We start from the raw sequence: 14,913 nt of genomic DNA on the forward strand, positions 1-14,913 counted from the left end.
GAAGAGAGCTGCGAGAGCCATTTAAATACATCTCCCCTCCTCTTTCTCTGCCATGGGGGAGCAGACCAGCCACTACATTTACAACATGAGGCCAGACACCACCTATGTCTTGAAGGTTCACTGCAAGAGGCTCCCCTTCCCACCCCTGTGCACCACTGGCATCACCACAGAAAACTTCACTGAGCATTACATAGAATAAACCACCAAAGGGTATTTGCCTGGTGAGGGGTGAGCACTCAGCTCATGCTCAGGAAGCTGCTTCTTACTGCAGCCACCAAGGTAACACACTGGCCATTTTATTTTCATTTAAGAGAAAGACACGAGTCAGCAGAACCTCACTGTGCCCCTTGGGGCACATAAATCTCAAGTGAACAGAGCGTGCAATGCTTCTGCTTAAGAAAGCATCACGACATCCTTTGTTTTTTCCAAGCATGGAAACCTGGGGTCTATAAAGCATTCCTGGAAGGAGAGGGGCCCAAGCTACCTGTCACTGCTTTGGAAAGAGGAAGCCCCTCAAACAGATGGGCTTGTAGCCCTTGCAGGAGCAGGACCAGAACCCAGGGGCTCCACAACACCCACCAATGTGTCACCCAGCCCATAGCAACCCCCAGAGCTCACCCTGCTGCAGTGCTGCTCAGCCTCCTGCCTTCCTCACAACAGATGGAGCCAAGGGACTGGGGAGCAATAATACCAGCTCAGGCAACCCAGCACCCTGCTGCACCACATCTACATGCCTTCCACCCCACACCACCCTGCCTGCACACAGCTTTGGGGCATCAGAGACACTCAGAGCAAGACTGGGTTCAGCTGTGTTGAGTTTGCACCCTCAGCAGAGCCTGCACCCTGGTGCTCCTCACAGCCATCACAGCATGATGCACCTGAGCCTGCACCTCAATGGGCTTGCTCTGGGTGCAGTGGCATTTCCCAAGGCTGCCAGACCCTCGTGTTGCAGATCATGGCACCAGGGGCTTGCTGGGAGCCCCAGTGGGGTGCCCCAGCCCACTCAGCATCCCAGGGCTGGCCCCGTGCCTCTGGGCAGGGGGAGCAGAGTCTTGTGCCAGCACCAGTGCCCACTGGGGCACTTCCACCATCGTTGCACTTGTCCAATGCAGCAGCACAAAAGCACATCCCCCTTCAGCACATCCTACCAGCGTGACACATAGGAAAACCTTCCTGGTGAATAGAGAAAACACGGAGAGCACGGCTGGGATTTGTAGGATATTTTAGCCCAGCTTCTCTCCGGTAGGAGCGATTCCCCAGGGAGGAAAAGGAATAAACCAACCGATCTCCTGGGGGCTTTTCCAGTCCTGTTTTCTATGATCTATGATTTTCACCAACAGTTCCTCACCAGATTCGCATGCAGACGTTTGCAGAGAGATAAGGGAGGCTCTCCCTCCCGCACAACAGCACAGCCTTTGTCTGCTCCGGAGAGACGCCACTCCACATCCATAAGCATAGCCAGGAAATGGGGTGGCTGCATTCAGCCCAGCAATCAAATCATCAGGCTCTAAATAAATAATCAGATGAGTACCAGGAATGCTGCCTATGCCTGCTCCTCTCCCTGCCTGCTCAGGAAGCACTGGGCAAAGCTGAGGAGGGAAACTGAGGCCCGATGCAGGGGGACTATGGCGGAGGGAGGGAGCACTGGCAATGGGTTCCCGATACCTGTTTGCAGCTCATCTGAGCGGCTTTTACATGAGAAAAAGGGTTTGTTTCACGGAATGACCAGAGCAGTGCTGGTCTTTGTACCCACTCACAGGGATCTTCTCCTCTCCTGGCTGTCCTGATGCAACCTCCCATGCTGGGGTCTTCATCTGCAGGGATGAGGATGGATGTGCTTGCTGAAGGAGGGGTGCTATGGGTGCCACTCTGCTCCATGCCATGGCCACACTCAGCAGCAGCACATGGCAGGGAAACCCTCCAGGGCACAGAGGTGTCCCTTGATCCCTTTCTGGGGAGCTTTGGTTGCATGGAAGGGATCAGATGAACACAGATTTCTTATTAAGATTAATTTCCAAGGCCAGAGTAGCTCCAGCCCCTGGTTATGCCTCTCCTTCCTCCTCCTGGCCCCTTTCCATTAGCTCTCTCTGCAGCTCCTGTTGTTTTGCATCACATTGCTTACTGCAGTGACAAATAAGCTGGTGCCTCCCTGATTCCTGCTCCATGCTGGGTGGCCCTGTCACCCTGTGCACAGAGCACCATTGATGGAGAAATGTCACCTGAGGCCAGGAGGGTGATGGCTGCAAGGAGCTTTTGTCCCGGCTGTGACAGGGACAGGGATGGGGATGTGCCATTGGCACTGCCAGGTCCTTCTGTGCACCAATGTGGGATGCTGGGACTGTCACTCTCTGGGATCAAGTCTCAGCCAGCAGCACCATGCTCCTGTGCTGCTTGTAGCCCGTGGGAAAGGGGTGCTGGGGAAGGGAACACCCCAGCACGGGGAGATGAAAGAGCTGTGGAAGCTATTGAGTGATTTGGGAAGCAGGGAGCGCAGAGGCAAGCACTGGGAGGGATAAACCATCTGGGAACACGTTTGGGCTGAAATCCAGAGGGGATTATCACCAGCAGTGCAGGGATCTGGGGAGGCTTTGCAAAGCTGCAGGCATTCGACCATTGCTGTTTTGGATGGAAATTAACTGCATTAACTGGGGAGGAGTGGTGCTCCCATGTCCCAGCCGCCAAGCTGGGAGCACAGCAGGGCCTCAAGTGTTATCTCTGTCCCCATGATGTCCCCTTTGCCCCATATTGCTGGCATATTGGGGTCCTCAAGCTCGGTGGCATTATCTGAAAGCACAGAGGACTGCTGGCCAGTGCTGGTGGTGACACCTCCAGGTTTCTTGCAGAAGCAGCTTCCCAGGGTGTCAAATTGGGAACAGAAAGGGAGAGCCCTCTGTATCTGGCATGAGGCAGTTTAACCGGGGATGTCAGTGAGCAGAATCCTGCGGGGCAGGGAGAGCCTGGATGCCAAACCCTGGTGGAGAAAATGAGAGGCTGAGACACACTGGAGCATGACTGGAGGCTAAGGAGGGCTGGTGCTTGGTGAGCCGGGGAGGCTTTCCTTGCTCTGAGGGGGAAGACTGGCTTGAATGGCTCACTGCTGGTAGCAGCCACAGATACAGCTGTGAATGCATCCAGGAACAAGCCAGGAGAGGGCTTTTGTAAGCCTTCAAGATGCATTAATCACTCCAACCATGAACCCCTCTCTGGGTGATGCTCTGTGGGGCTGAGGATGCTGGGGAGCCCCTTGGCTGAGGGGAGCGGAGCTGCTCCCGTAGCACCGCTCCTGCATCCGCACTGGGAAATGCTCGGGTGGCTTTGAACAGGAGCCAGAGGTGGAAGTCCTCTGGGGGTGAGCACAGCAGCAATCCCCTTTGCTGCTGGACTCTGTGACCAGGTCCAACTCCTTATTTGAATACAGCACCAACACCAACCTAGAAAAGCCTTTTTGCTGCAAATCACACGGTGTTGAGGCTCCAGCCAGGTGAGGAGGTGCCCATCCTGCAGGTGAGGGGCTGGATGCTGCCGGGTGCTGTGGGCTTCCCACCAGCACAAGTGGCCTCAGTGTTCACCTGTTTCAGCAAAATCCGGGCTGCTGAGAAGGTTAATTATATCCTTAATTTCTCCAGTTGTCAAATCTTGTAGCTATCATCTCAAGCTGACAGTCATATACCCAGCAATTAAGTGGCAGCAAGGCTCTGCAGGCAGCAGCGGGGTCTGGCCTGGTTTCCCCTCTATGTACAAAACACGCTCTCAAAACGTTGCCTTAATGGAGCTTAACAGGGCTGGCAAATCTTTCTTTGCTTGGAAATCTCATGTTTGCCCATGTGTTGCACCAACAAACGCCAAATCAACCCCGGCTCCAACAACAAAGGCTCCTCGTTAGGAGACATGCATGGATTTGTGCCTTCTTCCCTCCCCAGACACCCTTTTAGGCATCCATGGAATGGTGCAAACCAGATCCAGATCATCATCTTGATCATCATCCTTTTCCTTTACTGCTGCTTCCTCTAATGTCCTGATGCAAAGAGCTGTCCCAGCGGATGTGGGATGCAGGACATCAGTCAGGAAAGCCTTTCACCTACAGGACTGACCTGGATCCAGCAGCAAGAGGGGGTTGCTGTACAATGCTTTACAGGAATAGCTGACACGTTCCTTTGGATGGATTCACATTTAGAGGTAGTGCTATCAAAAAAGAGGCTCCTGGATTACCCACTGCCCCCAAGCTCAATTTTTCGCCCTTGAATTACCTCCTTTGGACGTTGTTAAGATCTCTCCCTGCACCACAGTGTGTTTTACATAGTGCTGGGGTGGGTGGCCCCTATGCCAGGCTTCCAGGGCCGCATTCACCCTGCTTCTGCAGCAAGGTTTCACACTGGCTTTGACATACACTGGCTCTAACCCATGCCAGGACAAACACAGGCTGCTCTGTGACAGCCACCCTGTGTGTGATGCTGAAAGGGAACTGCCTTTGTGTTGAGGTGGGCAGTAGCCTCAGTAGCATCAGTGCTCTTGGGGAGGAACCCAAGTCTTCTGGAGGTGCAGTGAACACAGGACTCCTGTTTTCATGCTCTTGGCTGCTGAGCTCACCCTCTGTAAGGACCAAGGGCAGAGGTCTGGTGTCACTGGGGTCCTAGGGGAGCCAGCCCCTCCTGCTGAGGCTGTCTTTACAAGGCTACCAAAACCTCCATACTCCAGCATCTCCTCAGGCTCCACGGCTCTTTTTCAGACTCCAGGAGTGATGCTGGTACAGAGCTCACAGTGCTGGATTCCTGGATGCGCTGGGAAGGAGGAAAACACAGAGCAGAAGGGAGATCCTTCTCCTTCCCTCCAGCTGCTGGTGGCTGAAGCACTCAGGTGAGTCCTGAGAGCAAGCAGTGGGTTAGATGACATGTGAAGATCAAACAAGGAGCTCCAGGGCGTGGTGAATGCATCTCATCACATCATCCAGACATCCAGAAACACCGCCTGGGAGCATCTCCATGAGCTGCATCTGTATGTGCCAAGTGGAGATACCACGGTACCCCCCTGAGCATGGGTGGGAGCATGGATAATATTTGCTGGGAATATCACTGCATTTGGGGATGGTTTGTACCTTCAAGAGTTCAGCTAGAAATAACTGACAGGATGACTTGCAGCCATCAGCAAAGAACGTTACCTTCCCGAAAGCAGCAGCAGCACCAGAGGGAAAATGAACTGAAGCAGGTGCGGGAAGAGTTAGGAAGTGCAAGAATTGCATTCCCGAGCCAAATGGACAGATTGAGACAGAGGAAAACAAATTGGGAAGCGAAACGGCTGCTTATTGCCTGGATTATTCCAGCACTGTGGGGAGGTGGAGGTTGGGTTCAGGCTCATTCAGAGCCTGGGAGCTGTGTTTGTATTTGAGCAGCTGTGTTAGTGCTCAGCCTGGGGTGAAGGGGTGCATTTCCACCCTGGGTAGGGCTGGGATTGCCCTGGAGATGTGTGGAGCAGCCTCCTACAGAAGCACCAGCCCCACCACCGCGATGACCATGAGGAGCCCGGCCAGGATGCAGATGCTGATGAAGACGATGTCACTGGTGTCCTGGCTCTTGATTTCACGGGTGTCCATCGCTTCCCCCTCCCGCTGCTGGGCATCCACCAGGTCTTCTGGCTGGCTGAGCCTGGATGGGTCGGGGCCAGCGATGAGGGTGACCGAGGCTTCCTTCCTCTTGGGCTCACACTGCACCTCGTACTGGTGGATGTCCTCCTGGTCGCCTGCTGAAAAGTCGATGTAGAGGGTGCTGATGATGACAGACGTGTTGTTGCGTTTCTGCAACACAAGGGTCATGTCTCATCAGGGCTTTGTGCAGCTCATTTTCACAGGGGTTTGATGCGATGGCCACAAACCAGACCAGTATCTACTGGGAAGATGGGAGGGAATGCCCCTCTGCAGCCGGTGTGACCAGCATGGGGCTAACCATCTACTCAGCTTGCTTTAAAGGAAGGTTTGCCAATCGCTTACCTGGGATTCAGCACCACAGGTATCGAACCTGGTGTGTATTTTGAAGTTCCCGCCAACCACCTGGGCTGCACAGGACGGGGTCCCCAAATAAATCCTGTTCCTCTCCAGCTGGGCCAGGGACTGCACAGGGATCTGGATGTGGAAGTCTGTCCGGGTGCAGCTGACGTTCATGGGCACAACTGTTGGGACACAAAACAAGGTACATGTGAAGGTCCAGAAGTTTTCAAAGCTCGCTGTCCCCATCACACATAAAGCAGGCAACCAACAGAAGCAGGAGAGCAGGGACGTTGGCCTCATGAGTTTGCCACGCATCTCACAGTCACCGGCATTGCATGTAGGATTCACACGGTGAGTTTGGGATGGGTTGCCCAAAGAAGTGGTAAATGACCCATCCCTGGCAGTGTTCAAGGCCAGGTTGGACACAGGGGCTTGGAGCAACCTGGTCTAGTGTGAGGTGTCCCCGCCCATGGCAGGGGGCTGGAAGTAGATGATCTTAAGGTCCTTTCCAACCTGAACTATTACATGATTCTACGATTCCATGAGTTTTCAGGAAAAAAGGAGCTACACTCAAAATGCAGAAAGCAATATCAGGATTTTAGCCCTGTCCCATGCTGAAGTCAGACACAGTTGGCTCCTCAGTTACTGCTGTGCTTTCTGCCTCAGAGACCCCTTGAACCTCATCCTCCTTCCACTGCAGGAGACACTCTTCCAGTGATGAAATTGAGGACATGCATCTTGGGGGAACCCCACGCCTGCCCACCCCACAGCAATGCAGCTGTGTGGCTGCCATATGGTCCCTGGGGAAGGGTGAGGCAGGTCCCCAGCCCCAGGTCATCCATCCCAACCCAGTTTCTGTCCCTCATCAACCTTCCACTGCCCCCAGGATGTTATTTTGATGGGGAGCTGGTGAACAGTGCATGGAGTGAGCTGCTGTTGAGCTGCTCTGGATGCTGAGATGAAGAGCAAGGCAATGGGGAGCCCAGCCCCTCTCCATCACGCTCGCTCTGGCCCCTCTGGATACAGAAAGCACCCGCACAGGGAAAGAAGCAGGGAGGAAAAATGGCCCCTCTTTAAAGTTAATCCTTGCTCAGCTTCAACCAACCACTTGGGCAGTATGAATTATTGAATTATTCCAGCTCCCTCTGAATAAGCGATAAATAAGACACAATAAAATCAATACGAAAAAAATAGTGTCACTTTGCTTCACTTAGTGCATTATAAAACCATTAGAAGATTTACCAAATAACTATAAGTGCATTAGATCAAGAGGAGGAGAAAATGGATCCTCTCTCCTGGCATGAAGGCTTTCATTCAAATGGCCATAAATCACACATGCCCAGCCCAAGTCATGCCCTTCTGTGGGCCCAAAAGGAAAACATCTGCACAACTGAAGAGCTGTGGATGTGGAGGCCAAAAGGAAAACATCTACATGGCTGAAGAGCTGTGGATGTGGAGGCTGAAAGGAAGATAATCTGCGTGGCTGAAGGGCTGTGGATGTGGATATGGAGGTTGAGGTGTCCCTTTGCCACCAAGGGCAAAGGGAGAGAGGCAGGAGCCTTGGGCAGTTGGGAGAAGTCACATTGCTCTCCATGGTGGGGCTTCCCCCTGCTCTTCAGCATCCCATCTATCTGCAAGCTCCTCCATTGGGAATGGGGTTTCTCCATGACCAGACACAGTGAGGCCAAAGTTTCTCTCCCTGCACACTGCTGTAAACCAGTAAGACATAAGCAGCACAAGGACAGGGACCGACCTGCTCTGCACACTAAAGCCCTGCTGGATGCCTGGTACAACCTCTCTCCCTCCAGAGGCTGCAGAGGCTTGGGGCAAAACTCCATCCCATCTCTTATTCCTAGAGCCACTTACCCCCAAATCCCTTCTGCTACACTGGAAGTGAAGAACATTTTGGTGCTGAGGGACAAAAGCTCGTAAACCCATGGCCAACCACCCCCAGCTCCTGTGCTACTGGTCCAGCAGCCCTGTTGTGGCTCCAGCCTGCCGGTGAGGCTGCTCCTGTCTGAATCATCCCCGACACACAGGTCAGCTCAGATGTAATTATCTTCAAACACAACAAACACCATGAACTGGCTGGCTTTTGAGGTGCAAAGGTTGGCAAATACATGAGGAAGGTTGCACACTGCTCCTCCCACCAGCTGCAGATGCACCAGCTGGGATACAGGCCATGCTGGTGGCAGGGGATGCCAGGCAGCACTGGCTGGATTTGGGAGCGCTGTGTCCCAGGGATCCTGCCCCTATGATGCTGCAGGAGAGGATGTTGTTTATGTCTGCCTGCTCAGCCGTGTGCCAGCAGGGCTGGAGCATCCTGGGGAGCAGGAACAGGGTGGTGACGCTTGAGCTGCTGGAGCTGGTCACCTCCCCTGGGGCTTTGGTCCCCTAAAATCCCCCTGGGTTTTGTCTGCTTCGAGCCCTGAGGGAGCAGCAGGAGCATGACAGCAGCAGAGACACAGGGAGGAGAAGCTGGAAAGCATCTCCTGAATACTAAACATGATGCGGAGCATGTGCGAGACACTCTGCAAGAGCTGGAGCTCACCCACCGCATCTTCTCCACCCCATTCCTAAAAAGCCAGGTGCTCTACTCCTGCAGACGGATGTTTTCACTGCACAATCCTCATGGAAATTACAGTCTCGGGCTTATCCCAATGGAAATCAAGCATTAAGACCACTCAGGTCAGACCTTACCTCCCACATAAGCGATGGAGAAGCCCCTCTTGGCTGTGTTGCGGTCAGTGTGGAGCATCAGCAGCACCCAGTTGCTGCGGGAGGTGATGGGTGCCGGGCTGTCCTGCCCGCACCACTGCCCCAGCAGGGACCCGTTCTCAGCACCACCATCAAAGGCAGCCACATGGTCGTAGTCACAGCCACCCGTCAGGCTGCTCCGGCCCTCCAGGTCCATGTCCAAGAAGAAGATCCTGACTCGGTAGCCTGGGGGCAGCTGGATGCTCCACTGGCACTGGAGGTTGTTGGGGTAGAAGTTGGGGTACCGAGGGCTGGAGAAGTTCCCTTTGATGGCAGTGAACACCTCCTGGCACTCACCTGCTCAGGGAGAAAGGCGAAAGGAAAATGTGAAAGCAAACCTGAAGCCCCTTTGGTGTGAATGAGCTGGCAGATGAGCGATCACTTCATTGCTAAAGGACGCTCTGCCCTTTACCTCACTGCTTCCCAGCCTTGCGTTTGGCCGAAGGACACCCATCAGTTAGAGGTGATGGCAATGCCCAAGGTGGCCAAAGTCCTACAAGAGCAGATGTTGAAAACTCACATGCCCAGGGAATGGCATGAGCAAAGGAGAAGGGTGGCTCTTGCTCAAGAAAAATACAACTCGGGGCCTGGGATAGCCACAACAGTGCCATTTGCACTGCATGGTTTACACTTCACACCATCGTCTCATGAGCTCTCCCCAAAGGGCTCCCCTCCACTGTCATCCCTTGCTGCCATGGGAGGTAGAGCATCAGCACCACCACGCCAGGGACCCATCCCTACACCTTCCCACTGCCCCACTGCCCCAAGCCCCCCCCACCTGAATAGAAATGGGCCTTGAAGCCCCTGCCGCCGATGTTGAAGTCCGACTTGAAGAGGACGAGGAGGTGCGGGGTGGAGGACACGGTGCGGGGCGGGCGGGCGCTGCCGCAGTAACGTCCCAGGCCGGGGGCAGCAGCGGTGGGGCCATCAAAAACAGCCACGTAGTCAAAGCCACAGCCCTGTCCCCCCTCCACCTGGAAGTCCACGAACACCAGGGTGAGGGGTGTTCCACCATCAGGTGCCCCGATGCTCCAGCGGCACTCGGCATCATTGGGGTAGCTTTCGGGGTAGCGAGGGCTGGTGATCTCCCCAGACAGCCCTGTCAGCTGCCCACCACAGGCATCTGCGGGGAGACACAGATGATGAGGATGATGGGGAGGACCATCCAGAGAGACGGACCATTCAAGACCATCCAGGAGATGGATGCTGTGCCACCTCCATCCCTTCCCTATACCTTTCCGGTAGGCAGCGGAGAAGCCGCGCTTGGCCACGTGGCGGTCGGAGCGGAAGACAACAGCCATGACGTGCCATGCGGAGGAGAAGGGTGGCGGGCGGCTGTGGCCACAGAAGGTGCCCAGGAGGTTGCCCCGGTCTCGGTCAGCCCCGTTGTAGACCTGGAGGTAGTCATAGGCGCAGGCGGCGTGGTACTCCAGCTCGAAGTGGCTGAAGGAGAGCAGGACGGAGGAGCCCTCGGCCACCACGATCAGCCACGTGCATTCCGTCTCATAGGGGTACAGTCCTGGGAAGTTGGGGCTAGAGAAGTTGCCAGAGGGTGCCGAAAGCACCCCCCCACATTTGATGCCTGGAGGACACAGAGGTGGATGTGACATCCCCTTTCCAGGGGAAGCCTGAAAGAATGGAGATGGGGTGCACAGCACTGGCTCCATCCCACCACCAGCACCCTGCAGACCTCCACTGGGCTCGGCCACCCCTTCTCCCTTCTCCCATGTGTCCCCCCATCACCTTTCATCCCTCCACGTAACCATGCCCTTGAGCTTGTCCTGCCAACAACAGCACAGCATCCCCTCTATTTAGTGCTGGGAAAAAGAAAGTAGGGAGTGAGTTTTAAAGGCTCAGTGGTTCCAGGCCTGCTGGTGCCCCATCTGCCCACCTCTTCAGCTTTGTGCCTCCTGCTGATGATGCTCCCTCCATATCATGGCAGTATCAATGAATTCAAGCTGGAAGGAATAGGGGTGAAGGGCTCGATGCGCTCAACAATGAGTTATGCATGGAGGGATCGATTTAATAATGAAATCTTTATCCTGAGACATGGTTATTATAAAATAAGGCAGGGAGGGGATGGCTTCCACCTGCCCCTGGGTCTGATTAGGGTTGAGGTGAAGATGCTGCTATCGCAGGCACATACATCATGTCTGTGAGGGATGCAGACCCTGCATAGCCCTCAGGAGACATGCGCAGGTTCCCAAGCAAGGCTGGGCGCTCGCTGCCATCAATCTGGGCCAAGTATATTGCAAATCAATAGTGAGGCAGTGTGCATTGCTTTTCATCACGCCTGCTGTGCAGTGACCTGCCAGCAAGGAGGTCCTGCGGATGCCTGGGATGTAGCACCATGGTAAATGGGTAAGGGGGGGGTGTTTCCACAAGCAGCAAAGCTGGCCAGATCTAAAATCATCTTGCTAATTACTGGGGATAGGCAATAAAGTCATAGAGGGCTGGTACTAAAGGAATAATGTTATTGAAATAACCCTGTCCTGCGTCCCAGGGGTGGTTTATCCGGGCAAGGCGAGAGTACAGCAACATACACAACATACATACATTCATGTATATATATATACATCTGTGTTATAAGGGCATGTAGTGATAGGGCAAGGGGGAATAGCTTTAAGCTGAGAGAAGGGAGATTTAGCTCAGATCTTAGGCAGAAGTTCTTCCCTGTGAGGGTGCTGAGGCGCTGGCACAGGGTGCCCAGAGAAGCTGTGGCTGCCCCATCCCTGGCAGTGTTCAAGGCCAGGTTGGACACAGGGGCTTGGAGCAACCTGCTCTAGTGGAAGGTGTCCCTGCCTGTGGCAGGGGGGCAGAACTGGGTGAGCTTTAAGGTTACTTCCAACCCAAACCAGCGTGTGATTCTATACTTATACAGGTATATGCAACCCCAGAAGTTCAGAAACCCTTCAGCAAAGCACCTGTGCACCACGAAAGGACAACCCTACCTGAAATCATCAGTAAAACAAGTGTGAAGCAGAAAACCAAGCACGGAGCAGTGCCCCACACTTGCCATCACACATGGTGACTGCAGGTCCCAGCTCCTTTCTCCAGGCCAAGCTGAGGGAAGCGAGCCCCTCTCCCTGGGACCCACTCACACCCAGAGCCACTGCAGCACCCACAAGCAGCCTTCTCCTCCCCAGGTACCACGGATGCCCGTGCAGTGCCTGGGTTCCCAATAGAAGCTGGGATTGGGCTCTTACCTCTGCCTGGCGCATCCCCGAGAGCCCCACACAGCACAGCCAACGCTGCCAGGCAGCCTGCCCCCATGCACCCCATCCTCCAGCAGGTAAATCTCCCCTCAGCAGCACCCGAGCATCCTTTTGGAGCTGTCTATCTGGGAGGGAAATAAATAAATAACTAAATAAAAAAGCAGGAGGACTGTAGAATTAATAATGGAATGAATAATTCATCGCTTGTTTGAATTAAGAGCGGCAAGGCAACTTGATCTATTCCTCCCTTCCTTCACTCAGTTTTAATGATCTGGATCAAATGTCCCAAGGATTTACACTATACCAGATACCTTGTCAATACACTATATTTAGAAGAGATATTAATGTTTCAGATATGGTATATAACGGCAATAAGTCTGGGCTGACAATATGCCCTTAAGGGGCTATGAAGATAATTTAGTTCACCGGTCAAGCCAGTGAACCAAAATGGGAATTTCAGACTTGCCACGGAAAAGCACCTCAGGAATTAACATGATTTATGCTATGGCACCCACTGCACAAAGCCAGCGGGTGGTAAATGCTGGAGAAACAGGGAACGGGATTTAAACACAGCCACGTCTCCACGCCAGCTGCCAGGTCAGCATCCCTGCAGCAAGAGTCCAGGCTCAGCGGGATGCTCAGCCCGGGAAAGCGGCAGTCGTGAGCACTAAAGATAGCAAATCCCACCTCCCCTGAGGAACATTAGAGATGAATTGTGACTCATGGGCAAAAAACATCGATTATTATAGAACCTGCTACGGCCTTGGAGAATTACCAGGTTCTTCCATGCCGGCTCACGCTCAGCCTCTCGGATGCACCCTGCTGAAGGTACTCAAACCTTTGTGTTCGGTGGGAAAGATGTGCCACGTTAACTGGAAAACCCCAAACCCAGCAGCAGTTCAGTTTCTTCCCACCTGCCCACGAGGGAAAAGACTTTCCTGCTGCCATATCCCACACCCAGATGAATGCCAGGAAACAAAACCCACGAGGGCCTCCCGGTGTGAGGGACCTGTGCTAAAGAAGTCACCTTCAAAGCAGCAGGGGAAGAAGCAGCACCTATCTCTAAATCTCAGGCGGGGAGACAAGTTGCGTTTATTAATTAAGCAATGAGGATCGATGCCCGAGACATTTCCTGTGGATTAATGATGGGCTGGGAGTAGCTGACAGCCCGAGGTGGTGCTAAGGACCATTAACGCCAACTGGTCATGAATCCCCAGGAAATGCTCCATGCCAAGGTCGTTAAGTGCCTCAGTATATTTATGGGCAATAATAACAATAATATTTGTACAGGCTCTCTCCCGACTCCCCGGCCTCCCTGGTTTTGAGGCATCCCAGCCAGGAGCCCTCCATCCTGAGCCTAGGTGAGGTGGGGGACATCGGGGTGTCTGTCCTGGCGTGCTGGGCACTGTGTCACCCCACCAGCACCAGGAGTAAGAGCACATTCAAACAAGGAGATGCAAGGCAGCCCTCCCTGCCCCTGGGCACTGGCCATAGCTCCTGCTCCACTGCAGGCTCTAGGAGACTGCTGTGATGCTGGTGTCAACCTTCCAGGGATGCTGCGGGGCTTAATTAGCAGTTTCCCTAACTGGCTTGGAGAGGAGGTCTGTCCCTGTGCCTTGTGACACACGTGGGGCCAGAGCCTGCAGCACAGAGGCGGGAGATGTCTGGCACTACAGCCTGTAGTGCTGGGGCCTCTCCTGGATGCTTCCATAACCACGGCCCTGGCCCAGCTCAGCCCTCTCAGCCGTGATCCTCTGGGATCAGGGACAATGTGCTTCCTGACTTCTCCATCGCTACACAATGGAGCAACACATTCATCCTCACCACATCCACCTCCAGCCCTTCCACTGCCAGCCTCAGCTCCAAGCCCCATCCCAGCACAGAGCCAGCGTCCGGGGCACTGGTACCTACATGGCTGCTCTTCTTCATCCCTCCAGCTGTGCTCTGCATCAGGGATACCCCTGGGATACGGGGGGCCGGGGTTATGCAGCACAGCAGCTGTGCCCCCACTCCCGGGAGATCACATCCATCAACTGCAGGCACATTCCCCCTCCTCCTGACCTGGGGATGGCCATTCCCTGGCTGGGTCTGAGCACAGGATACACTGCTCAGGTTGGATGTGGCAGGGATGCAGGCAGAGGAGCCAGGCAGGGAGGTCAGAGGTGCTCTGGATCAGCCCAGGGTACTTTGGCCCCAGCCAAAGTGGGTGATTTCATGGTGTGTGCCATATCGGGGCTGCCTCTATTCCTCTGTGGCCAAATTTATAAATCATGACTCAAAAAGGCATTTGATTCATTTAAATAGAAAGGATGTGATCAGGACTGTGAGACTTCAGAGAAGATCAAAGGTTTAAATACGGTCCCCAGGAGAAACGGGAATTATTTAGGCAGGAAATAATGAGATGAAATTAAGAAGGTATTTAGGCTGCACATGAGGAAGAAGAAAGGAAGCAAAGGGAAGGCCCTCTCCCCAGCACAGTACTGCATGGGCGGTGGGGCCTTCCTGGGGGTAGCCAGAGCACTGGGGCATCCTACCAGCACCCGTGTCCCACCAACCACCGCAGGGAGCTCACGCACCTCCAGATCCACTGATCCCCCATAACCGACACCATTCCCTGTGAAACTGCCACCGCAGGGTAGTTCCCAGGCCTCCAAAGGATGCGAACCTCTCATTTCTCCTCTGTAGGGAAAATCCTGCCCCTGAGCTTTTCCATCCCACATCCCTGTCTTTGCAGGAGCACCATGCAAGCCTCTAAAAGGGGCTGTCCCCACGGGGGATGGGTTGGAAGAGGGGACTCCAGCCTGAGAAACGACAAAAGGCAGGAGGGGGAAGGGAGAAAAGGGTGGAAAATACAGAACAAAGTGCCTACGGGTGGTTTAAAGGCCCCTCCGAGTTGATACTTCCAAAGCCATCGTCTCCCCCATGGAGAACGTCTCGCAGAGACCCCGTCCCCTCCGGCATGGC

The 14,913-nt window shown here is 54.2% G+C and overlaps 1 protein-coding gene across 1 annotated transcript; it reads right to left on the reverse strand.

Annotated features, from left to right (window-relative positions):
- Positions 1-4,159: 4,159 nt before the first annotated feature.
- Positions 4,160-10,358, reverse strand: CDCP2 (CUB domain containing protein 2). The gene is made up of 5 exons (XM_030494018.2): positions 9,969-10,358; positions 9,513-9,857; positions 8,678-9,031; positions 5,981-6,159; positions 4,160-5,788 (listed from the first exon to the last, which is right to left on the reverse strand). Exons 1-5 carry the CDS (start codon positions 10,342-10,344, stop codon positions 5,474-5,476), a joined length of 1,569 nt encoding a protein of 522 aa, XP_030349878.1. The 5' UTR covers positions 10,345-10,358; the 3' UTR covers positions 4,160-5,473.
- Between the last annotated feature and the right edge of the window lie 4,555 nt (positions 10,359-14,913).

This window comes from Strigops habroptila, chromosome 8, assembly GCF_004027225.2.
Source record: "Strigops habroptila isolate Jane chromosome 8, bStrHab1.2.pri, whole genome shotgun sequence".
Taxonomy (NCBI): domain Eukaryota; kingdom Metazoa; phylum Chordata; class Aves; order Psittaciformes; family Psittacidae; genus Strigops; species Strigops habroptila.